Source organism: Ylistrum balloti, unplaced genomic scaffold (assembly GCF_031769215.1).
Source record: "Ylistrum balloti isolate Yb309-2 unplaced genomic scaffold, AGI_CSIRO_Ybal_v1 Utg369742, whole genome shotgun sequence".
NCBI classification, from domain to species: domain Eukaryota; kingdom Metazoa; phylum Mollusca; class Bivalvia; order Pectinida; family Pectinidae; genus Ylistrum; species Ylistrum balloti.
In genome coordinates this window covers 1,486,281-1,512,771 of record NW_026781951.1, presented here as the reverse complement: position 1 = coordinate 1,512,771, position 26,491 = coordinate 1,486,281, and the positions used below count along the sequence as shown (strand labels likewise).

General features: G+C 36.0%; 2 protein-coding genes across 4 annotated transcripts in view; one reads left to right on the top strand and one right to left on the bottom strand.

Moving 5' to 3' along the window:
• Nucleotides 1-16,980, top strand: part of LOC132543191 (protein WWC2-like) — a 48,138-nt gene extending 31,158 nt beyond the window's left edge. For 2 of the 3 annotated variants that reach the window (XM_060206665.1, XM_060206664.1), the window contains 3 exons: nt 3,443-3,473; nt 10,307-10,425; nt 12,838-12,924. In XM_060206665.1, coding sequence (XP_060062648.1) covers nt 3,443-3,473; nt 10,307-10,404 — 129 coding nt within the window. In that variant the 3' untranslated portion in view covers nt 10,405-10,425; nt 12,838-12,924. Of the gene's footprint in view, nt 1-3,442; nt 3,474-10,306; nt 10,426-12,837 lie in introns of all 3 variants that reach the window. The other variant, XM_060206663.1, reaches the window with a different exon arrangement.
• A 7,431-nt stretch (nt 16,981-24,411) lies between these two features.
• The window catches only part of LOC132543159 (sodium- and chloride-dependent taurine transporter-like), a 34,442-nt gene continuing 32,362 nt past the window's right edge, over nt 24,412-26,491 (bottom strand). The window contains exon 13 of the mRNA XM_060206629.1: nt 24,412-26,441. Within this exon, the coding sequence (XP_060062612.1) occupies nt 26,181-26,441 (261 nt within the window). The 3' untranslated portion in view covers nt 24,412-26,180. The remainder of the gene's footprint in view (nt 26,442-26,491) is intronic.

The following is a 26,491-nucleotide window of genomic DNA, read 5'->3' as shown; positions in this document are numbered from 1 at the left end:
TGTCACGCTGGGCCTAGTGTGTAACGACTGCCGCTTAGAGTGAAAATTGCATACCATATGGACTGACATGAAAACGAAGATTCAAATACTTAATCAGACAAATATTCTTATAATAATTTTGAGTTGACATCCCTAAAATTTTCATGAAAATGCTACAACCCAGGAGAGCCTTGTCTAACTCTTGTAGGAATCGGATAAGGAGCTGTAGGCTGGACTTCAGTTTCATTTCTTAAGTCATGACAGCTGTCAATAACACTTAACATTTCCCACATTCTCTTTCATTGCCATAAGAAGCATTATTTACACAATTGGATGAACAACTTAATTTTCACTAAAAAAGGCCTCTTTAAGAAAAAGAAAAGATTACTGGAGTTTTTTAGTCCAGTGTCACCAGATGTTGGGCTCAGATTCAAACTGTCCTGTGTCCATAGTGTCCATCGTGTCTTATCCATAGTCCATCAGCTGCTCCTCAGCTCTAGTTATCACCATCTCTTTGAGTTAAGGGCTGGATCATTCTTCTTCGTATCTCGTATGGTATGAGGGGAAAATTGGTGGGTGCCATGATCCCTCTATGTTCATGACTGCTTATTTATATATCTCGTCCTTAATTACCAGTATATGCCATAACAGTGATAATAATATTGTACAGGTGTGTGTACATATTTATATAGTGCAGGTGTATATATATATATATAGTGCAGGTGTATATATATATATCAACATAATTATACCTGTGATTATAATATAGTACAGGTGTATATATATGTATATATAATACAGGTGTAAATATATCAACATAATTATACCAGTGCTAATGATATTGTACAGGTGTAAATATATCAACATAATTATACCAGTGCTAATGATATTGTACAGGTGTAAATATATCAACATAATTATACCAGTGCTAATGATATTGTACAGGTGTAAATATATCAACATAATTATACCATTATGTGCAGGTGTATATATATATATATAGTACAGGTGTAAATATATCAACATAATTATACCTGTGATTATAATATAGTACAGGTGTATATATATATATATATATATAGTACAGGTGTAAATATATCAACATAATTATACCAGTGCTAATGATATTGTACAGGTGTAAATATATCAACATAATTATACCTGTGATTATGATATAATACAGGTGTATATATATATATCAACATAATTATACCTGTGATTATGATATAATACAGGTGTATATATATATAGCAACATAATTATACCTGTGATTATGATATAATACAGGTGTATATATATAAAAAAATGTATACCTGTGATTATGATATAATACAGGTGTATATATATCAACAAATTTATACCTGTGATTATGATATTGCATAGTTAAAGATACCACTATGGTTTTACTCACATTCTATCATATATTTTATAAGATAGACACATTTTTACCTTATTATGAGAAATTACATAATGGCAGTTTTGTGTCATCTTACAAAAGATATATTGATTCTGCTTTGCTAATATTTTGATCAGTTTTCTATGTAAATAAAATAGTGACATCTCTTTTTACAACTTAGAAAATCAAAACTGAACTAGCATATACAGTTTTCAGGCTTGTGAACCTTGGACAAGAACTTACGATTTTCACAAATTTCTTTAATTGTTAGTTGGAATAATAACATTTTCAGGTTAGGGTCATGATATGAGGAAATTAAATTGTTATGTGTTGAACATTGACATTATGGTTAGAGATCGCTAAAAATACTAGATGAAAGGCTATGTTAAAACACCAGACATATTGTTATTTTTTTCCTGGTAATACAGTGATAAGCTTTTTATCTTGTTCATGTATTTTGAATAAATCTGATCCTATTGAATCAAGGTAAGATCTCAAATATCGTTGGTAAGATTTCCTGAAATGAAAAGTCAAGACATCTAGGTTCCTGAATTTGGGCCTGTGGCATGCTGGGATGAAGGTCTACCAAGTTTGTTAAAACAAATGACCTTGACCAACTTTCAAGGTCACAGTCATAAAATGTGTTTAAGAGGGTTAAACTTTTACCTCAGTTTGTGTAGGAAAATGATTCTTTTAGCATCATTTGTTAATTACTGGGAAGGATAGATTGGTTAAATTTACTGAAATATTTTGTAACGAAGGTGACTGTTAAAGCCCAAGGGTCTCAAGTTATCTTTATGTGCATATATCAGCATAATGAGAAAAAAACAACTAGCATTGTTCATGAGGAAATATATATCTAGCTTGTGTACAATTACATCAGGTAATTCAAATCTGGAACCTTCAAATCAATGACATTACTTTATATGATGCACTGACCTTGCCTTAAGTGACCTATGTATTGACCTTTGGCATAAATTCTCATTGCATTAAGATGTGCAAAGGAAAAGCATACAATATTGATAATGAAATGTTAGCTCTGTAGTGTGTTATGAAATCTCATCTGCTTAACAAATTGATAAATGTAGTAGAGAATGGCTTGGGCTAGATCATTCCCTCTGGCTAAATATGTGCCATGCCATAATTTCATTTTATATCAAAAACAAACTTGAATTTTAACAGTGGTTGGGTTTCCTATGACAATCGGAAATACAAATTTATATGAAATGACAATATAAAGCAATTATCTTGAGTAGCAGATGGCAGTTTAGATGTGTAATCATGTCATGGTTAATCCCTTAATGCTATACTGTTGGACACAGAAAGAAATTTGGAGAGTGGACCTTGTAGTCATATACAGTCATGTGAAACACGTACACAGGTGGAAGGCATGGCATCCGTTCAGTAGATACAAGGGAAAAATAATATGAATATTAAGCGACTGGGATAAAAAGGAGTTTATGAAATAAGGGTTTGAGGAATCTGAAGGTCAATAACAAGGAAAATGTAAGGACACGGTCAAGACAAAGCGATTTGGTGTTATTCAAGTAATTGGTTGGAGTAAGTGCCAGGGTTTTACTGTATTGACTTTTTCCATAACTTTTACATTGTACTAAGATGTGCAAATGAAAACTACACTATATTGATTAATATTGATGACTTATTTAACCTATGACCCTATGACCTTTGGTGACCTGTATATTGACCTTTAAAGTAACTTTACAATGTAATAAAACATTCAAATGAATCATTAAATTATGAAGATATTAACATAAATAAATAGGAGGAAGGATAAATTGACCATATGTATCTCCATTTCTTCAAGAAAAAAAAGTAAGTAATTAATAAATAAATTAAAAACTAAATTTCAAATATATACTTGTGATGTTTCTCAGTTTAGGTGTAGAGCAATAGTTAGCTGTGCTGGTGAGCATTTTGGCCTATAGGTCTCTTGTTTTGTAGAAGTTTTGTGAAGCAATTTTTACTGTTTGTTAATATAATATACCAGATGGAATCTGTAGTTTTGTGTAATAAATAACCTGTAACCTTTTCTAATTATGATGAGAGGAGTGGCTCGGTGCTGCTGAAATAACATCCAGTAAGTGTTTATTATTATTTCTAAATCTTTCCTCTCGGCTTTTTATCCTGTACATATACCTCATATAAACATTGGCGTTTGCCACCAATGCATGGCCGTATTTTCCTGAAAAAAATTTGTTTCTGTCTTTTGCATGGAAGTACAGCTCTCGTCATTAAAAATAACCATTGCAGATGAACAGCATGTATCCATAGTCACCACAGTGACACACAGGGATACAGACTCAGAGAGACGGTGACATATACAGGCAATTGGGAACAATAACAGTCTTTGGGAAACAGTAACACTGGCTCTGGGAGAGTGTGACATAGGTTCTGGGAGATGGTGTTACAGGCTCTGGGAGATGGTGTTACTGGCTCTGGGAGATGGTGTTACAGGATCTGGGAGATGGTGTTACAGGCTCTGGGAGATGGTGTTACAGGCTCTGGGAGATGGTGTTACAGGCTCTGGGAGATGGTGTAACTGGCTCTGGGAGGTGGTGATACAGGCTCTGGGAGGTGGTGTTACAGGCTCTGGGAGATGGTGTTACAGGCTCTGGGATGTGGTGTTACAGGCTCTGGGAGGTGGTGTTACAGGCTCTGGGAGGTGGTGACCTTGGCTCTGGGAGGTGGTGTTACTGGCTCTGGGAGATGGTGACATAGGTTTAGGGAGATGGTGTTACAGGCTCTGGGAGATGGTGACCTTGGCTCTGGGAGGTGGTGTTACTGGCTCTGGGAGGTGGTGTTACTGGCTCGGGGAGGTGGTGTTACAGGCTCTGGGAGATGGTGACATAGGTTTAGGGAGATGGTGTTACAGGCTCTGGGAGATGGTAACCTTGGCTCTGGGAGGTGATGTTACAGGCTCTGGGAGGTGGTGTTACAGGCTATGGGATAGAATGACTTGGATTCGGACAGACAGTGATGTAGACCCTGAGAGATGGTAACACAGCCTGAGATATGGTGGCACAGACTCTTGGAGGAGTTCAGAATGGGACACTGATGCCAATGTTCATGTACATGTGGATTGTAGTTAAAAGCTGTATCACTTACAATGTAAAGGTTATCAACGTTTCGACAATAATATATACAAATTTTTGTAGAAAGTCTTTTTTTTTTTCTTTTCACAAAAGAAAACGGCATGTGTTTTTCTGAAGCATTGATTACAAATGGATGATACTAGTTAACATTTCTATTCTATATATTTTTGCTTGTGTGATAAGGGCAGATTTGGTAGCATGACTTGACGCACGTTTATTTGTATGTTGATTTTGTATGGGAATGCAGCCTTAGACTAGTAAGTTATAACAGTTGTGTATGATTAAAAAACAGTCAGGCATAGTATAAATCTACTGTATAAACAGTGGAGTCGGCCACAGTATAAATCTACTGTATAAACAGTGGAGTCGGCCACAGTATAAATCTACTGTATAAACAGTGGAGTCAGACACAGTATAAATCTACTGTATAAACAGTGGAGTCGGCCACAGTATAAATCTACTGTATAAACAGTGGAGTCAGACACAGTATAAATCTACTGTATAAACAGTGGCTCCAGACACAGTATAAATCTACTGTATAAACAGTGGAGTCAGACACAGTATAAATCTACTGTATAAAAAGTGGAGTCAGCCACAGTATAAATCTACTGTATAAACGGTGGCTCCAGCCACAGTATAAATCTACTGTATAAACAGTGGAGCCAGCCACAGTATAAATCTACTATATAAACAGTGGAGCCAGGCACAGTATAAATCTACTGTATAAACAGTGGAGCCAGGCACAGTATAAATCTACTGTATAAACAGTGGAGTCAGACACAGTATAAATCTACTGTATAAACAGTGGAGCCAGCCACAGTATAAATCTACTATATAAACAGTGGAGCCAGGCACAGTATAAATCTACTGTATAAACAGTGGAGCCAGGCACAGTATAAATCTACTGTATAAACAGTGGAGTCAGACACAGTATAAATCTACTGTATAAACAGTGGAGTCATACACAGTATAAATCTACTGTATAAACAGTGGCTCCAGCCATAGTATAAATCTACTGTATAAACAGTGGAGTCAGACACAGTATAAATCTACTGTATAAACAGTGGAGTCAGACACAGTATAAATCTACTGTATAAACAGTGGAGTCATACCCAGTATAAATCTACTGTATAAACAGTGGCTCCAGCCATAGTATAAATCTACTGTATAAACAGTGGAGTCAGACACAGTATAAATCTACTGTATAAACAGTGGAGTCAGCCACAGTATAAATCTACTGTATAAACAGTGGAGCCAGGCATAGTATAAATCTAATGTATAAACAGTGGAGTCAGACACAGTATAAATTTACTGTATAAACAGTGGAGTCAGACACAGTATAAATCTACTCAGACACAGTATAAATCTACTGTATAAACAGTGGCACCTGGTAGAATGTAAGCCTTTTGAATAAATAGTGGTGCCAGGCACAGTTTATTACCAAGTCTGTTAATATGAATTACCTTTTTCATGGAATCATTGTATTTTGTGTTGTAGCATGTAAAGGAATAGGATTTCTAGTTCACTGAAAATAATTTTTATTAATTGACAATATCTTCTTTGTAAGCTTGAGAGTAATTGAGCTACGTTAGGTCTTTATGGTCAGATGACTGTTTAGGCCCATGGACCTCTTCTAACGGTCAGATGACTGTTCAGGCACATCGACCTCTTGTTCTAATGGTCAGATGACTGTTCAAGCCCATGGACCTCTTCTAATGGTCAGATGACTGTTCAGGCCCATGGACCTCTTGTTCTAATGGTCAGATGACCGTTCAGGCCCATGGACCTCATGTTCTAATGGTCAGATGACTGTTCAGGCCCATGGACCTCTTGTTCTAATGGTCAGATGACTGTTCAGGCCCATGGACCTCTTCTAATGGTCAGATGACTGTTCAGGCCCATGGACCTCTTCTAATGGTCAGATGACTGTTCAGGCCCATGGACCACTTCTAATGGTCAGATGACTGTTCAGGCCCATGGACCTCTTCTAATGGTCAGATGACCGTTCAGGCCCATCGACCTCTTGTTCTATTGGTCAGATAACTGTTCAGGCCAATGGACCTGTTGTTCTAATGGTCAGATGACTGTTCAGGCCCATGGACCTCTTGTTCTAATGGTCAGATGACTGTTTAGGCCCATCGACCTCTTGTTCTAATGGTCAGATGACTGTTCAGGCCCATGGGCCTCTTGTTCTAACGGTCAGATGACTGTTCAGGCCCATGGACCTCTTCTAATGGTCAGATGACTGTTCAGGCCCATGGACCTCTTCTAATGGTCAGATGACTGTTCAGTCCAATGGACCTGTTCTAACGGTCAGATGACTGTTCAGGCCCATGGACCTCTTGTTCTAACGGTCAGATGACTGTTCAGTCCAATGGACCTGTTCTAATGGTCAGATGACTGTTCAGGCCAATGGACCTGTTGTTCTAATGGTCAGATGACTGTTCAGGCCCATGGACCTCATGTTCTAATGGTCATATGACTGTTCAGGCCCATGGACCTCTTGTTCTAACGGTCAGATGACTGTTCAGGCCCATGGACCTCTTCTAATGGTCAGATGACTGTTCAGGCCCATGGACCTCATGTTCTAATGGTCAGATGACTGTTCAGTCCAATGGACCTGTTCTAATGGTCAGATGACTGTTCAGGCCCATGGACCTCTTCTAATGGTCAGATGACTGTTCAGGCCCATGGACCTCTTCTAATGGTCAGATGACTGTTCAGGCCAATGGACCTGTTGTTCTAATGGTCAGATGACCGTTCAGGCCCATCGACCTCTTGTTCTATTGGTCAGATAACTGTTCAGGCCAATGGACCTGTTGTTCTAATGGTCAGATGACTGTTCAGGCCCATGGACCTCATGTTCTAATGGTCAGATGACTGTTCAGGCCCATGGACCTCTTGTTCTAACGGTCAGATGACTGTTCAGGCCCATGGACCTCTTCTAACGGTCAGATGACTGTTCAGGCCCATGGACCTCTTCTAATGGTCAGATGACTGTTCAGGCCAATGGACCTGTTGTTCTAATGGTCAGATGACTGTTCAGGCCCAGGACCTCTTGTTCTAATGGTCAGATGACTGTTCAGGCCCATGGACCTCTTGTTCTTATGGTCAGATGACTGTTCAGGCCCATGGACCTCATGTTCTAATGGTCAGATGACTGTTCAGGCCAATGGACCTGTTGTTCTAATGGTCAGATGACTGTTCAGGCCCAGGACCTCTTGTTCTAATGGTCAGATGACTGTTCAGGCCCATGGACCTCTTGTTCTAATGGTCAGATGACTGTTCAGGCCCATGGACCTCTTCTAATGGTCAGATGACTGTTCAGGCCCATGGACCTCTTCTAATGGTCAGATGACTGTTCAGGCCCATGGACCTCATGTTCTAATGGTCAGATGACTGTTCAGGCCCTTGGACCTCTTGTTCTAAAGGTCAGATGACTGTTCAGGCCCATGGACCTCTTCTAATGGTCAAATGACTGTTCAGGCCCATGGACCTCATGTTCTAATGGTCAGATGACTGTTCAGGCCCATGGACCTCTTGGTCTTATGGTCAGATGACTGTTCAGGCCCATCGACCTCATGTTCTAATGGTCAGATGACTGTTCAGGCCCATCGACCTCTTGTTCTAATGGTCAGATGACCGTTCAGGCCCATCGACCTCTTGTTCTATTGGTCAGATGACTGTTCAGGCCCATCGACCTCTTATTCTAATTTGATCTATTCCGGAACAGAACATGAGACTCAGGCTGCATGTGATGAAAAAGTCTATTGTTTTATGTTTACCTGTTTCATGAAAATTGGCTTGAGACCTTAATGGCTATGTTACAGGAAACTTACCGCCCATAAGTTGCTTTTTGACAATTTTTATGAAAACGTTATTTATCTCCAGATTTTCTCTATGTATCATCAGTAGTAATTATAAAGGAGTAATGAAAAACACTACTCCTAACTGCTGGAGTTTGAACAAGACCTATAGAGTGATATCTCCCTCGTGGTTTTCAGCTCCATCAATACCGATGATTCTGGTGAGACTATAGTGATCCTTTGGTCTCTAACAAGGCACTCTACTGTTAGACTAAATTTCCACTAGCAAAGGCTAGTAAGGTGACCATGAGTACCTTCAACTTAACACTTCTAAAGCTTCCAGTATCAGGACTCATCATTTTAAACTTATTTGAGAACTGATAATTAAGAAAGTAGAAATCAATCACAACAGGCAAAGGGGGCCAGGTTCATCATTTATTCATTAGTTGACCAGTTTCAATCTTTCAGCTTCCTCATGACATACATTATCAATCACAATATTACCCCTAAGGTAATAAAATGAGGATATTCAATTCATTGTTATTTTATAACAATAATTTTTTTTTATTTATTTATTTAATTTAGACAGGGTTACAAAATTAGTCTTCCATCTAGTTTACAAAATGGCCATGTTAAAGACACACACAAGTATATACAAGGTAAAACAAAACACTTTAAACATTTACACGCCAGCACAAACATAGAAATAGGATACATAGATAACCTGTATATATAAGTAAGATACAACAACATTGTCTTTCTATGACATCACAACAACATTGTTATTCTATGACATCACAACAACATTGTCATTCTATGACATCACAACAACATTGTTATTCTATGACATCACAACAACATTGTCATTCTATGACATCACAACAACATTGTTATTCTATGACATCACAACAACATTGTTATTCTATGACGTCACAACAACATTGTTATTCTATGACGTCACAACAACATTGCTATTTCATGACATCGCAACAACATTGTTATTCTATGACATCACATTATTGTTATTCTATGACATCACAACATTGTTATTCTATGACATCAAACCATTGTTATTCTATGAGATCACAACATTGTTGTTTATTATGTCAATACGTTGTTATTCTGTGACGTCACAACAACATTGTTATTCTATGACCTCACAACAACATTGTTATTCTATGACATCACAACATTGTTATTCTATGACATCAAACCATTGTTATTCTATGAGATCACAACATTGTTGTTTATGATGTCAAAACGTTATTTTGTGACGTCACAACAACATTGTTATTCTATGACCTCACAACAACATTGTTATTCTATGACATCGCAACAACATTGTTATTCTATGACATCGCAACAACATTGTCATTCTATGACATCACAACAACATTGTCATTCTATGACGTCACAACAACATTGTCATTCTATGACGTCACAACAACATTGTTATTCTATGACATCACAACAATGGACAAAAAAGTTATATATATATATATATATATATAATGTACATCTATTTCTGTCTTTTATCAAAGATCTTAAATGATAATATATATCATAACTTTGTTTAATCATGTATTAAGTTCATCCTTATGTAGACTTGTTTGGTGCTTTTGACCTCTTCTCAAAGGTGAACTTGATTGTGTTGTGGTAATTGTTTACAGCTTTACAGAAGGCAGTAACTGCCTCTCAAGAATGTGGCTAAGTGAAGATAATGTCATTGATGTATCACCGCCATACTAATAGTAATCTGTGTTATGTAGAGTGTTTAGGTCACCAGGCCCAAAGGTCAAACACAACATTCATGTACTCTGCCCTACACACACAACTAATGTGATGTTTGAATTTTATAACATTTCTTATCAATCTTAATTATAAACTCATTAACTACAGAAATGTTTGGTGGATACATGTAATGGTCCCTGTTACAATAGATACTTATTAATTAATAGTTTAAGTGGTAAGTGGTTTATCACTGAATAATTTTTGTTTTTATTATTTGGCAGGTAAAAAAGGATGGCAAGACAAAACACGATCGAAGAGCAGAGCAACTCCTGAAAAAAGTAACAAAGGACATCCAAAAAATAAAACGCACAAATCCTAACTGTAACGCCAATACATTCAGGTAAGTCATCATTTACAATGAGAAATAACTTCTGTCCTGATATACAATACAGTTGCTAAAGTTTGTGTCTTTTCTAAATTTGAAAATTAACTAACTAGGTTAGCTAAACATGATAGAAAGCTGTCACTCATTCGGGAACCTATATTTATTCCATAACTACGTCTGTTTATCAACTTTGTAACAGTGTATTATAGTTTTTGTTACACAAAATGGTGTACGTATATATGTAAATGTACACTATGACCTAATACTACAGTAAATGTACACTATGACCTAATACTACAGTAAATGTACACTATGACCTAATACTACAGTAAATGTACACTATGACCTAATACTACAGTAAATGTACACTATGACCTAATACTACAGTAAATGTACACTATGACCTAATACTACAGTAAATGTACACTATGACCTGATACTACAGTAAATGTACACTATGACCTGCAGTAAATGTACACTATGACCTATAGAAAATGTACATTATGACCTAATACTATAGTAAATGTACATTATGACCTAATACTACAGTAAATGTACACTATGACCTACAGTAAATGTACACTATGACCTAATAAATAAATGTACACTATGACCTAATACTACAGTAAATGTACACTATGACCTATGACCTAATACTACAGTAAATGTACACTATGACCTAATACTACAGTAAATGTACACTATGACCTAATACTACAGTAAATGTACACTATGACCTACAGTAAATGTACACTATGACCTAATACTACAGTAAATGTACACTATGACCTAATACTACAGTAAATGTACACTATGACCTACAGTAAATGTACACTATGACCTAATACTACAGTAAATGTACACTATGACCTAATACTACAGTAAATGTACACTATGACCTAATACTACAGTAAATGTACACTATAAATGTACAGTAAATGTACACTATGACCTAATACTACAGTAAATGTACACTATGACCTAATACTACAGTAAATGTACACTATGACCTAATACTACAGTAAATGTACACTATGACCTACAGTAAATGTACACTATGTCCTAATACTACAGTAAATGTACACTATGACCTAATACTACAGTAAATGTACACTATGACCTACAGTAAATGTACACTATGTCCTAATACTACAGTAAATGTACACTATGACCTAATACTACAGTAAATGTACACTATGACCTACAGTAAATGTACACTATGACCTAATACTACAGTAAATGTACACTATGACCTAATACTACAGTAAATGTACACTATGACCTAATACTACAGTAAATGTACACTATGACCTACAGTAAATGTACACTATGACCTAATACTACAGTAAATGTACACTATGACCTACAGTAAATGTACACTATGACCTAATACTACAGTAAATGTACACTATGACCTAATACTACAGTAAATGTACACTATGACCTAATACTACAGTAAATGTACACTATGACCTAATACTACAGTAAATGTACACTATGACCTAATACTACAGTAAATGTACACTATGACCTACACACTATGACCTAATACTACAGTAAATGTACACTATGACCTACAGTAAATGTACACTATGTCACTATGACCTAATACTACAGTAAATGTACACTATGACCTAATACTACAGTAAATGTACACTATGACCTAATACTACAGTAAATGTACACTATGACCTAATACTACAGTAAATGTACACTATGACCTACAGTAAATGTACACTATGACCTACAGTAAATGTACACTATGTCCTAATACTACAGTAAATGTACACTATGACCTAATACTACAGTAAATGTACACTATGACCTAATACTACAGTAAATGTACACTATGACCTAATACTACAGTAAATGTACACTATGACCTAATACTACAGTAAATGTACACTATGTCCTAATACTACAGTAAATGTACACTATGACCTAATACACTATGACAATACTACAGTAAATGTACACTATGACCTGCAGTAAATGTACACTATGACCTACAGTAAATGTACACTATGACCTAATACTACAGTAAATGTACACTATGACCTAATACTACAGTAAATGTACACTATGACCTGATACTACAGTAAATGTACACTATGACCTGCAGTAAATGTACACTATGACCTATAGTAAATGTACACTATGACCTAATACTACAGTAAATGTACACTATGACCTAAAACTACAGTAAATGTACACTATGACCTAATACTACAGTAAATGTACACTATGACCTAATACTACAGTAAATGTACACTATGACCTAATACTATAGTAAATGTACACTATTACTACAGTAAACTTACACTGAAAGATGACATTATACAAGAATAAATGAACACTAGAGATATGTACATCATGGAATATCCATGATTTAAGATCTAACTCTACAGTAATGCCTCTGATTTACAGGGAGAAGATGGCCTTTTTTACAACAGTAAATATGCAGGTACCAGTTGTGTCTTTGGAGGCAGAAGGTAGCAGTGAGCCTCCGTATTCTGATAAACTTGTTCAAGAACCTGCAACGGTGGGAAATAGCAAGGACCCTTGTTTTGACGAGTTCCTTGAAGATGAGCGGGTCGGACAAGAGGTTTAATTGTATAGACATCTGAAATGGGAATCAAAAATTGCGTGTAGAGAAGGTTGGCAGCCAGATGGACAAAGCCACAGTTAGGGGATGATTGTGTAGTAAACATCCCAGAAAAGGAAGTGGAGGTTGTATGTGTTGTTGGTAATCACCTTGTTAATGGTTGTGGAAATTGCTTTGGGCATTGAAGACACATTTGAACGGGTATTGCACAGGGATCCGAGGGTATCTTTGCTCTCTCTGTAGATTTGTTTAGAGGCAAATAACTGCATAACGATATTGAAAGTAGAAAAAACAATCAAATAAGTCATGTGATGAATTTTACCTAGACTTAAAGGAGATTTGTTGTTAGAGACAATTCATTCCAATATTTGCGTGTGCTTTATTCCAACACTGTTCCCCGGTACATTTTCATGATTAGAAGCTTTTGGTTTCTATAATGGAAAATGCCAAGACATGTTTAGTATTTATATGTAAACCCATTCAAAAATTGAGATATCTGATTTTTAAAACAATGAAAGAAGTAATTGTAACAGAAGAGGACAGTTTATCCAAAGAAAATATTTTTGAAGTAATCATAAAATTTTGGTATGGTTTGATATGGATATTGGAAGGAGGTCTGTGAGTTAGCTTCCAAACCAGATGTATGAGGTGGTCAGGTTACTGGAATAGAGTGATTGTGTTAGCTTCCAAATCAGACACCTGCAGATTTGAGATAGAATACTGGAATTGGTCTGTGTGTTAGCTTCCAAACCAGACACCTGCAGATTTGAGATGTGATTGCAGTACTGGAATGAGGTCTATGTGTTAGCTTCCAAACCAGACACCTGCAGATTTGAGATAGAATACTGGAATTGGTCTGTGTGTTAACTTCCAAACCAGACACCTGCAGATTTGAGATAGAATACTGGAATTGGTCTGTGTGTTAGTACTGACTGACTTTATTTGTACTTGTGTCTGTTAAGTGGTTGAATGGGTGAGGGAGAAATGTAAGGTCGTGTCAAGGTGTTATCACAAAGTCCGTCCCAGAAATCTCTGCATGTTTAAAGAGTGATACATTATACTAATAATAGGAGAAATTTTCATGTTGTATTTTTTCATTTAGTATTTGAAAATGTTGCATGTGAATGGTATTTAACTGATGTAGAGTTAGTATGTAGGTTGATTTGACCAAAAAACCAACTTGATAATTTGAAAATGTTAAAGTGTTTAAAAGTCATGTATTGAATAATGATTGTAAGGACATCTGACCTGTAAGGTCATAATAACTTTATATTCAGGTAATGCTTTTTTTCCTAAAAGCCAAAATTTGGTAAAATACATCATTGGAAGATGAAAGTCATTTCTTCAATAAATGAGGTTGGTTCATCTTTTGGAGGAAATGTTCAGAGACTTGTCCTGACCTTGTAAATAGTTACTCTATAGTGTCTAAATCCTCTGGATGTTTGATTATCAGATGACAGCCCATAGGCCCCAGAAAAGTCTTTATGATCTCAGGTTGGAGTAATTGGAGTTTATGTAGGAAGAAAAGATTTATGAGCATAATTTGTTTAATGTCCATTTGAAATATATTTAACTTGGTTAGAATTATGAGCAAAGGATGACAACTTGATGGTATGCCCATATTGATCCAGGCTGGCCCCTAGGGGCTAATGGGCCAAATTGACTCAGATTTCAAAAATCTTCTTCTCAATGCCCAAACTTTCCTGATCAAAGGGTCTCCCATTTCCTCTGTAAAGGGAATGAAGTTTACTATTGGTTTGATAGGAAAATTGCATTTTTGAGCATAAAGTTGTTTATTTAACATTGGAAATAACTTGGTAAGAATTATAAGTATAGGATGACAGTTTTGATGGTACACATATATTGACACTGGCTGACCCCCAAGAGCTTGAATCATATTCTTACATCTTACTATCATCAATGTTGCAATTTCTGTTTGGTGACGATCAAAAGCTTCTTACCATATAACTTTTATATTCAATATTGCCTATGTCAGGTGGCATTCAAGGCTGCCAAGCCTCTGATCGTTAATCAAAGGTCTGACCCACTAGGGGCAGAAGAGTGAAGGAAAACAAGGAGTAAACTTTTGGAGTTGTTTTCCCTTTGTTTGAATAAAGAAATTGTGACTAAATCAGGTGAGCAATACAGGCCCTTTTAGGCTTTGATTTTCTTAGATAGTTCAGTTCACAAAAAGAAACCAATTCATTATAGATAATTAATGATATTGATATGGAAGCCATTGGCAGTGTTCAAAACACTTGTTTTGTCTGAAATTTAACACACAAAATCAAAATGTTGTATTAAATCATTGAGCTCAAATCATTAAAGCTAATCACAATCAAGTAGCATTCAAAGAAATAAGTAAAACTTAGTTTGTTATATTTTGTGATTTTCTATTGTGTATTTACCAATAGTTTAACATTGGAGGTTAGCAAGTCCTTGGGGACACGTTTAACCTATTGTTAGACTAAATGAAAAGATTGTGTTAGAACATTTTTAACCTATTGTTAGACTTAATGAAAACATTGTGTTAGAACATTTTTAACCTATTGTTAGACTTAATGAAAACATTGTGTTAGAACATTTTTAACCTATTGTTAGACTTAATGAAAACATTGTGTTAGAACATTTTTAACCTATTGTTAGACTTAATGAAAACATTGTGTTAGAACATTTTTAACCTATTGTTAGACTTAATGAAAACATTGTTAGAATAATTTTAACCTATTGTTAGACTTAATGAAAACATTGTGTAGATAGTCATTGTTTATAATCCCTCTCATGGCTGTTTTCAATCTATATACAAATATTATACTTTTATATTTCTTATGCAAGTTAACCATGAATGTAAGCTTTATATGTAATATGTAGTCTGAAGGAGTTGAGGGCCAGTACATGTCTTTATAAGAGGATCTTAATGGTCATACTAACCTATGTAATTACATTTAGTAATTATTGATTGGTAAACTCAAACAATTACTGAATGGTAAAGTCAGATAAACACTCTTGGTAATTAGCAAGTGGTTAACTCAGATAAACAACCTGGTAATTACTGAGTGATGAATTTAGATAAACAACCTGGTAATTACTGAGTGATGAATTTAGATTAACAACCTGGTAATTTACTGAGTGATGAATTTAGATAAACAACCTGGTAATTACTGAGTGATGAATTTAGATTAACAACCTGGTAATTTACTGAGTGATGAATTTAGATAAACAACCTGGTAATTACTGAGTGATGAATTTAGATTAACAACCTGGTAATTACTGATAAATTCAGATAAACAACCTGGTAATTACTGAGTGATGAATTTAGATAAACAACCTGGTAATTTACTGAGTGATGAATTTAGATAAACAACCTGGTAATTTACTGAGTGATGAATTTAGATAAACAACCTGGTAATTACTGAGTGATGAATTTAGATAAACAACCTGGTAATTACTGAGTGATGAATTTAGATAAACAACCTGGTAATTTACTGAGTGATGAATTTAGATTAACAACCTGGTAATTTACTGAGTGATGAATTTAGATAAACAACCTGGTAATTACTGAGTGATGAATTTAGATAAACAACCTGGTAATTTACTGAGTGATGAATTTAGATTAACAACCTGGTAATTTACTGAGTGATGAATTTAGATAAACAACCTGGTAATTACTGAGTGATGAATTTAGATTAACAACCTGGTAATTTACTGAGTGATAAATTTAGATAAACAACCTGGTAAATTACTGAGTGATGAATTTAGATAAACAACCTGGTAATTTACTGAGTGATGAATTTAGATTAACAACCTGGTAATTTACTGAGTGATGAATTTAGATTAACAACCTGGTAATTTACTGAGTGATGAATTTAGATAAACAACCTGGTAATTACTGAGTGATGAATTTAGATAAACAACCTGGTAATTACTGAGTGATGAATTTAGATAAACAACCTGGTAATTTACTGAGTGATGAATTAATTACTGAGTGATGAATTTAGATTAACAACCTGGTAATTTACTGAGTGATAAATTTAGATGAACAACCTGGTAATTTACTGAGTGATGAATTTAGATTAACAACCTGGTAATTTACTGAGTGATGAATTTAGATAAACAACCTGGTAATTACTGAGTGATGAATTTAGATTAACAACCTGGTAATTTACTGAGTGATAAATTTAGATAAACAACCTGGTAATTTACTGAGTGATGAATTTAGATTAACAACCTGGTAATTTACTGAGTGATGAATTTAGATAAACAACCTGGTAATTTACTGAGTGATGAATTTAGATTAACAACCTGGTAATTTACTGAGTGATGAATTTAGATAAACAACCTGGTAATTACTGAGTGATGAATTTAGATTAACAACCTGGTAATTACTAAGAGGTTTACCTTCAATGATTGTATCACACAGATCTGTATAGAAAATATATACCCCATGGAATCAGATAAGTTTTATTCTGTATGTGATAAATTGTCGTAAATGGTGAAGACACTTGTCTTGCAGTGTTGCACCTCTGAGACAGTGCTGTAGAATGTAGTTATAGTATTCTTTGTATATGGTAAGGATACATTATATCTGTGAATCCTTATACCTGTTTTGCAATAACCAGTAACTCTGCATTTATCTGTGACATGGCTTGGTATGTTGTTGGTTCAATTTTGTCTCCTCATTTAATAGCCTGTGTATATAGCCCTATATCATTTTATATAGCATCCCAGTTTTTGTTCATTATATTAGCCAAACATGATTAATAACGTTGTACATACATTTTGTATTTTCATCAATCGAGATTATTCCCTTACTTGGTACATTTCCAGTTGAGGATAGGAGAATGACTGACCAGCGCTATTGTCCAAGAGTTCATTATTTTCTCATTGTTGTGATAACTTAGTTTTGAGTGTGTGAGCACAAATGTACATACTTTATCTATATACTCCTTTAACTATACCAACATAATATACATAATTGATATTTATTACCCCCAGGTATCCAGTGTCTCACTAAGTAACACTCAATACTCCTCCAGTTATCAACATTATTCCTACCCATTTCTGTGGACCATCAATTCAACATCCTGGATTTCTTAATCACACTACCTTTATATACTGCTAAAACAAGTTTGTAAATTGATCGCTTTCATCAAGTATTCCGGAGCCAAATTACTTGGGATATTCATTCCATAAAGTCTGTTGTTTGAAATGTTGTGATCAAATATACAAAGCAATGCGTCCTGGTTGTAACTGAACAGTATTCAACCAACATTTAGTAGCGGTTACAAGTGAGTGGTGAATTTGAAGGGTTATTTTGTGAGACAGTTCAGTGGTAACTAAAGTATTATGTAATAGCCCTTGTGGTTCCGAGCTAATCAGTCACATAGCTTTGGTATTCCACAATGTTGTTTGTATTCCATTAAAAATTTGTATATTTTTGTGACAAAAAAAAAACAAGTGTCCTAATTCATCTATCAAATGAAAGAAATGTCTTAATGAACCAAGTGTGCTGCTGAATATCGCCCTGTCATGAAAATAAGTTCTAACTTTCCTTGAGAGCCCGTCTACAAAGGTGTGATTACACAAGGCTTGTCAGGCCCAGAGCTTGGTGGAAGTTCTGCTGATTCTATACCAACATCATTGTAGCTCGCCTTTTATTTATCTCGTGTCATTTCTGATTGCTATCCCTGAAGAATTCTGTATCCATGTTGACCTGACAATCTGTTCAATGTTTGTAGGATATGGAAAGGAGTAGACAGAAGGCATGAAGATCATATCGATATTTTAATTGATACAGCACAGGGTTATTGATAACATCTTATATTGTCAGTTATAACTTTGTAGGAGTATAATCAGACAAGAAAAATCTCCATCTGGAGAAATTTCCAGAGAACCACCATATTGCTAAGGTGTGTGTTGAGGTTCATCTTGTAGACTTGAGGAGGATACCTAGTGGTATATAGAGTTCTCTAGTAGTAAACAACAAAGAAGAGCCCCAGCTCCTCAGGTAGGTCAATAGTGTATTCTACTACAGCTAATTACCAGATACTAGGATATAGTACTGGCCCACCTGTCTACACGAGTTTGTACTCTTCTTTTTATGTGGGAGTATGTTACAATAATGTCATGCTCTCAGTTTTGATATAAACTACTGATACCAATAATTGGCAGGTTATCAAGATAATTATGCGACATGATATTGTTTTCTGTATAATTTACATGTTATCAGTGATATCTATATAATAACCTGTTAACACTAATTACTACATTTTATAACATGGATTGATAACTAGTTATCATTGATGTTATTAACAGCACACTTGATATAACCCAAAACTCTAAAACTCAGGTTAAATCCAACGTCAAGTCAACAAATGTCAGTGTAACATTTATATTTTGCATAAATAAAGCAAAATATTAAAGTGAGTTATTGTTTATTTGTTTCTGAATCATTACATGTTTCTATAACTGAAATAAGGATTTGCAATCCAGACTTATCACCAGACAGACACAGCTCAGACTCCCCACACAAACACAGCTCAGACTCCCCAGACAGACACAGCTCAGACTCCCCAGACAGACACAGCTCAGACTCCCCAGACAGACACAGCTCAGACTCCCCAGACAGACACAGCTCAGACTCCCCACACAAACACAGCTCAGTCCACACATCCTACAGTCAGATATACCCACTACAGATATAGTCCACACTCCCTACAGCCAGACATACCCACCACATATATAGTCCACACTCCCTACAGCCAGACATACCCACTACAGATATAGTCCACACTCCCTACAGCCAGACATACCCAGCTCATACTAGTCCACACAGACACAGCTCAGACTCCCCACCACATACACAGCTCACACTCCCCATACAGCACAGACATACTCCACACACAGACATAGTCCACACTCAGACACAGCCAGACATACCCACTACAGTTACACAGTCCACACTCCCTACAGTCACACATAGCCACTACAGATATACTCCACACTCAAACACAGCTCAGACATACCCACTACAGATATAGTCCACACTCCCTACAGCCAGACATACCCACTACAGATATAGTCCACACACCCTACAGCCAGACAGTTCATACCCACCCACTACAGATATAGTCCACACTCCCTACAGCCAGACATACCCACTACAGATATAGTCCACACTCCCTACAGCCAGACATACCCACTACAGATATAGTCCACACTCCCTACAGTCAGACATACCCACTACAGACATAGTCCACACACCCTACAACCAGACATAGACTATATGAGTCCATACATACAGGTGGCCATCTTGGATTTAAACAATGACAATTTGTTATCCTATTTTACGTGATACAATATATGGATCTCATATAACGTTCCCTTTGGTCCCTAGTGCTCCATTGATTTAGGGACAGACGGTGACAGGTGTCTGTCTGGATTTGTTTAAGATCATTATACCTATTTCTTCGAATTAATGCTCAAATTTCGTATCATGAAGAGCAAAACCAGAGGTGAGGGGAAAAGATTTAACTTTAAAGAACTAGTAAAGATCAAACAAGGGTGGTTGTCATGGTTCCTGGGGGATCTCTTGTTGAAGTAGACAGCTCAGACATGGAAAGAAAAGGAAATGAAATGAAATGGCTATACATGTTGAAAATATTTATATTTGTAACTTTAGATGCGAGATATAATCCATCACATTCAAAACAAGCACTTTTATAGAATCAATAGCCAATTTTGAAATCATGTTTCTTGAATCCACTAAAATTTGTGCAAAATGAACAATACACGAAATTCAAATTTTCAAATCAAAGGATTGCCATTAGTACTGGATATTGAAAACTACTTTACAACAGATTATAAATGGTTTATTTTGCTGTGTAAATTCACACAAAAAAATAAAGGTCCAAAGTTGTGCATAATACGTAGCTATAGATTTGTTCGTAAAAAAAGACCAAAGACGTTGCCAAGGCGCCATGATTGATTGTCGGATGACCTGCTACATAAGAATTTATGAGCAACAGAAGTAAGTTAATCTGTTTCTTTATTATATTAATGCAGACTTTCCTAGTCGACATCATCCAAAATCAAGGTGTTTAAAAACGTGATAGTAACTAGCCAGATAGGAAATTACCGATTGGTAAAGACAGATGTTTTACAGGTGTGTTTATGATGATCTTGTCTCTAGTCATATTGCTTATTTTTAAATATATCTCCTGGAGACTACTTCCGACTATTGCTGTCACTGTTTATCACTTGTTGTCTGCTGTTAGATAAACCGCTAAGACTTGAAGTCAATGATCCCATCACTTTTTGTTGGTTGTGTGGAGAATTTCATATTTAATTTCCAGTTTGCTTGATTGTTCATCGATTTAAATTTCATCCAGCTCGAATTCTTTTAATAGATTAACAACCTGTTGATTGTACGCTGGCTGCTGGTGTAATTTAATCTTATCCCTATACACAGTTTTCCTATTACCCTCAGCTAGTTTACTGGGAGGAAAAGTTCATCCTAAAGTTTCTGTCCTAACCATATCTTTTAGAATTAGTTTCTCTCGCCGAAGTTGTATTAGCCAATAGCCCGAAGTTGTAATAGCCAATAGCCCGAATCTGCTAGTAAACTGATTGACAGTGTGTTTTTGATAGCTCCTATCGCTATTTTTTAAAGCGATGTGTGTATTTTTACATGTTGGTTCCATGATAGTTTTGGGTCCAAAATCATGATAAGATATTTGGTCTGTTAAAGTACTCAGTGTGCTTGTCGCCTAGATATAGTTTTGTTTTTGTTTTTGTTTTTTTTGTTTTTTGTTTTTAGTTTTCTAGAGAAGGATATAGCAACAGTTTTTTCTTTGAAATTTTGAATCCTCATCCCTCAGCCCAATCTTGAATTAAGTCTAAGGTTTTCTGAGTGGTCCTGTCATTATCTGTGATAACTCTGAATTAGGTCTAAAGTTTACTTAATTGTCCTGTCATTATCTGTGATAACTCTGAATTAGGTCTAAAGTTTTCTGAGTGGTCCTGTCATTATCTGTGATAACTTTGAATTAGGTCTAAAGTTTTCTGAATGGTCCTGTCATTATCTGTGATAACTCTGAATTAGGTCTAAAGTTTACTTAATTGTCCTGTCATTATCTGTGATAACTCTGAATTAGGTCTAAAGTTTTCTGAGTGGTCCTGTCATTATCTGTGATAACTCTGAATTAGGTCTAAAGTTTACTTAATTGTCCTGTCATTATCTGTGATAACTCTGAATTAGGTCTACAGTTTTCTGAGTGGTCCTGTCATTATCTGTGATAACTCTGAATTAGGTCTACAGTTTTCTGAGTGGTCCTGTCATTATCTGTGATAACTCTGAATTAGGTCTAAAGTTTTCTGAGTGGTCCTGTCATTATCTGTGATAACTCTGAATTAGGTCTAAAGTTTACTTAATTGTCCTGTCATTATCTGTGATAACTCTGAATTAGGTCTACAGTTTTCTGAGTGGTCCTGTCATTATCTGTGATAACTCTGAATTAGGTCTACAGTTTTCTGAGTGGTCCTGTCATTATCTGTGATAACTCTGAATTAGGTCTAAAGTTTTCTGAGTGGTCCTGTCATTATCTGTGATAACTCTGAATTAGGTCTACAGTTTTCTGAGTGGTCCTGTCATTATCTGTGATAACTCTGAATTAGGTCTAAAGTTTTCTGAGTGGTCCTGTCATTATCTGTGATAACTCTGAATTAGGTCTAAAGTTTTCTGAATGGTCCTGTCATTATCTGTGATAACTCTGAATTAGGTCTAAAGTTTTCTGAATGGTCCTGTCATTATCTGTGATAACTCTGAATTAGGTCTAAAGTTTTCTGAGTGGTCCTGTCATTATCTGTGATAACTCTGAATTAGGTCTAAAGTTTTCTGAGTGACCCTGCCATTATCTGTGATAACTTTGTTAGTATACCAAATACAGGTATCATCTGCGAACTGGGCCATGTTAGTTAATTTGTTGGTGTGGGAATTTTTTCAAAGATGTTGATTAAGTTTATTTATAAAGATATTAAACAGAGTAGGGGAGATAACACTACCCTGATGGACATCGTTATCTAGAGGTTTCTGCTCTGAGCTAGAGTTGTTTACCATTACCTGAATTTTTCTGTCTTTCAAAAATTGTGTAATGAATCTTAAGATGTAACCAGTGATGCCAATTTCTTTCAAGGTATATTAAAAGTCCTTCATCCCAGACTAGATCATAAGCCTTTTCGAGGTCTAAAAATACTGCTATAGCATGATGGCTTTAGCTAGGTGAGTTTTAAACCTCTGACGTGAGTCTGACTAGTGAGTCTTGTGTTGACCTGTTGTATAGAATTGGTAGTAACAAGCAGTTCTAAAGACTGTGAAAATAGGCTGAAACTGAAGCTGCGTTACGATTAGCCTAAAAGCACGAGGTCTGATGAGCTTAAATCACTTTCCGTTCTGCAGCTTGGAAAAAAGTCATTTTGAAGTCGAAATCCCATTCACCAACCATGCTACTAAATAAATTCCATGGCCCGCAGCCTATTGGTTATTGAAAAGAAGTTAAAAGTTCTTACAACAATTTTTCTTCGTCACATTATGCTTTAGGCCCACTATCATAGCAAGAAACTTGGCCTGACAACATTTCATCATAACATACTACATGCCCAATTTCAGAAGCCTGGACCTTTTGATAAGAATTAGATATTTGAAGATTTAGACATAGATGATTCTTGTGATGATGAAAGGAGGTCAAGGTCAATCAACCAACATAGTAACTCTTTATCCCAGGTTATTACAGACTCAAAATCAGTACCTTGTATATTTCAAGAATGAGTCATTAAAAGGTGGAAATGGGTGGTCGGGTACCACAATGGTAACGCACTCTCCTTTCACCTAGACGTCCTGGGTTCGATTCCCGGAACATACGTGAAAAGGTATGGGGTCATCTGCCCGACCACGTGGGTTTTTCCCGGGTACTCTGGTTTCCTCCCACACTAAGCTTCCATCCGAGCCAACAAGATTGATAAATATAAGTATGAAAAACTTGATTCGCAATTGTTGTAAAATAAACAAAGTTTATTATTATAAAAGGTAGAAGTATGAAGCCGACTAACAGACATATTTATTATATCAATCTTCACTTTTTTGTCATAGATTATAACAATAAGCAACTGACTGCAATAAGGGTTACAACAATGCCCGTATGTACACCTTTGGTTCCGTTGTTTCCCGTTTTCTCTGTGGGAACCACACATCACTTATTTGGATTGATCGATATGGCGGTACAACATAATTTCATTTGCCTTTCAGGCACGTGAGTCAAAAAACCAATTCAACATAGTTTGGAATATAATCTCTTTATTACATTGTTAATTTTACATGAAATATTCAAATGTATCAGACATTGTCCAGGCTTAAAGCTCAAAAAAGGTTAAATAACAATACACAAGTTACTAATCTGATTAATCATTAATAGTTTGTAATTTATAAGAAAGTTCTTAATAAAATATAATCAATTTAACTACTGCATTAACCAACACTTAACTACCAAATACTGACACTGAACAGTGTCTGTTAGGCTTATAGAGCTAAACAGCCAACGATTAATGGCCTGCATCACTCACCGGGTATTCAAGCTGTTACAAAATACGTTAAAAGTTGAGAAGATTTTAACAAATTTCAGAGGTTACTTTTTCAGAAAATTTGTCTGAAAAGAAATGAACCCAAAGCTCGTATTCAAGGTCACTTTTTCAAAAAGCCTGCAATAATGATATGTATTTTTGGATGGTTTGAACCTGGGATGAAGACTTTTGATAAGAAATGACCTTGACCTACATTCAGGGTAAAAGAGGTCAAATTTCTGACATCTTTAACAAAAATTCTCAATAACGAAAGGCTTGGAATTATGATGTTTTTTCTGGAAGGTGATGATGACCAACAACGTTTATGAAAAGAAATAACACTGACCCATACAGGGGTCGAATAATTTGTGAAAACATTCAATCAACTTGTTCCCACTAATCAGAATCTTGAAATTTGCCGCCGGTAGGTTCCTGTGGGTCGTCAAATAATTGACCGTGATTCATACTCAAGTTCACTATGGTCAAATTTCTTAAAAACCTTCAAATGCTTTCTTCTTATGAACCGAAAGGCCTAGAATCATGTTTGACAGGTTTTGGTTATGAAGCCCAACATTTTCCAGAAAGACACATACTGACTGGAATGTCAGTGATGTGGAAAGGCTTTGGATACCTGGTGACCAATGTAGTGGTACAGTCCTCTTTCCCCAGCCACCTCTCATCATTTACATGTTCAATATTTAAACAATAAAACATTGTTGAAATTTCAGATATTGCAAAAAAACATGGTAACTAGATTGCAATGATAAGGAGAAATTCCTCTGACACTTGTATTTGTAGAATTGTATATGAAAATATTCTTTTAAAAGAACAATATGATACACAGGTTTTGATAGAGTTTCTCTCAAACATTCAGCAATCATAAAAACATATACCTCTTTCCCAGTTTATTCTATGTTATTGGGCTTAAATGAATATATAGACTCTCTTTAATATCAAACACTGTCCCATAGACAAGCTACAGAACACTGTCATACAGACAAGCTACAGTGCACTGTCATACAGACAAGCTACAGTACACTGTCCCACAGACAAGCTACAGAACACTGTCCCACAGACAAGCTACAGAACACTGTCCCATAGACAAGCTACACAACACTGTCCCATAGACAAGCTACAGAACACTGTCTCACAGACAAGCTATAGAACACTTTCCCACAGACAATCTACAGAACACTGTCCCATAGACAAGCTACACAACACTGTCCCATAGACAAGCTACAGAACACTGTCTCACAGACAAGCTATAGAACACTTTCCCACAGACAAGCTACAGAACACTGTCCCATAGACAATCTACAGAACACTGTCCCACAGACAAGCTACAGAACACTGTCCCACAGACAAGCTACAGAACACTGTCCCACAGACAAGCTACAGAACACTGTCCCAAGGACAATTGAATAGACCAGTTACAGAACACTGTTCCGTAAACATTTAAGTTGAAAATATAGTTCCCTGTCCTATTCAAAATACCCGTCCTGTTAGTTAGATATACAGTCTACTATGATATTGTGAACTTCAATCACAAAGCCTATAGTTTAGTGAATGTTGCACCTCTTTCGTCTGAAAATGTCGGATTTTGGTGCCCAGCTGATCTTCCATTGAAATTTGGATCTTGTTTCTGGTCAGTGTATTGCATGGGGACTTCTTTAGATTTAGGCGGCTCTTGTCTCCCATCCAATGTACGGAGGTCTTTTTCAGTCCAGTATTCCACAAGACTTTCTTCCCCTCTATCCTGGCTACGAAACTGATGGGGCCGCAGACCACAAGGCTTCAACATACGACGGGCCACCTGAAACAGTGTCACAATATCAAAATATTATAGTCTTCATTTACCGGATA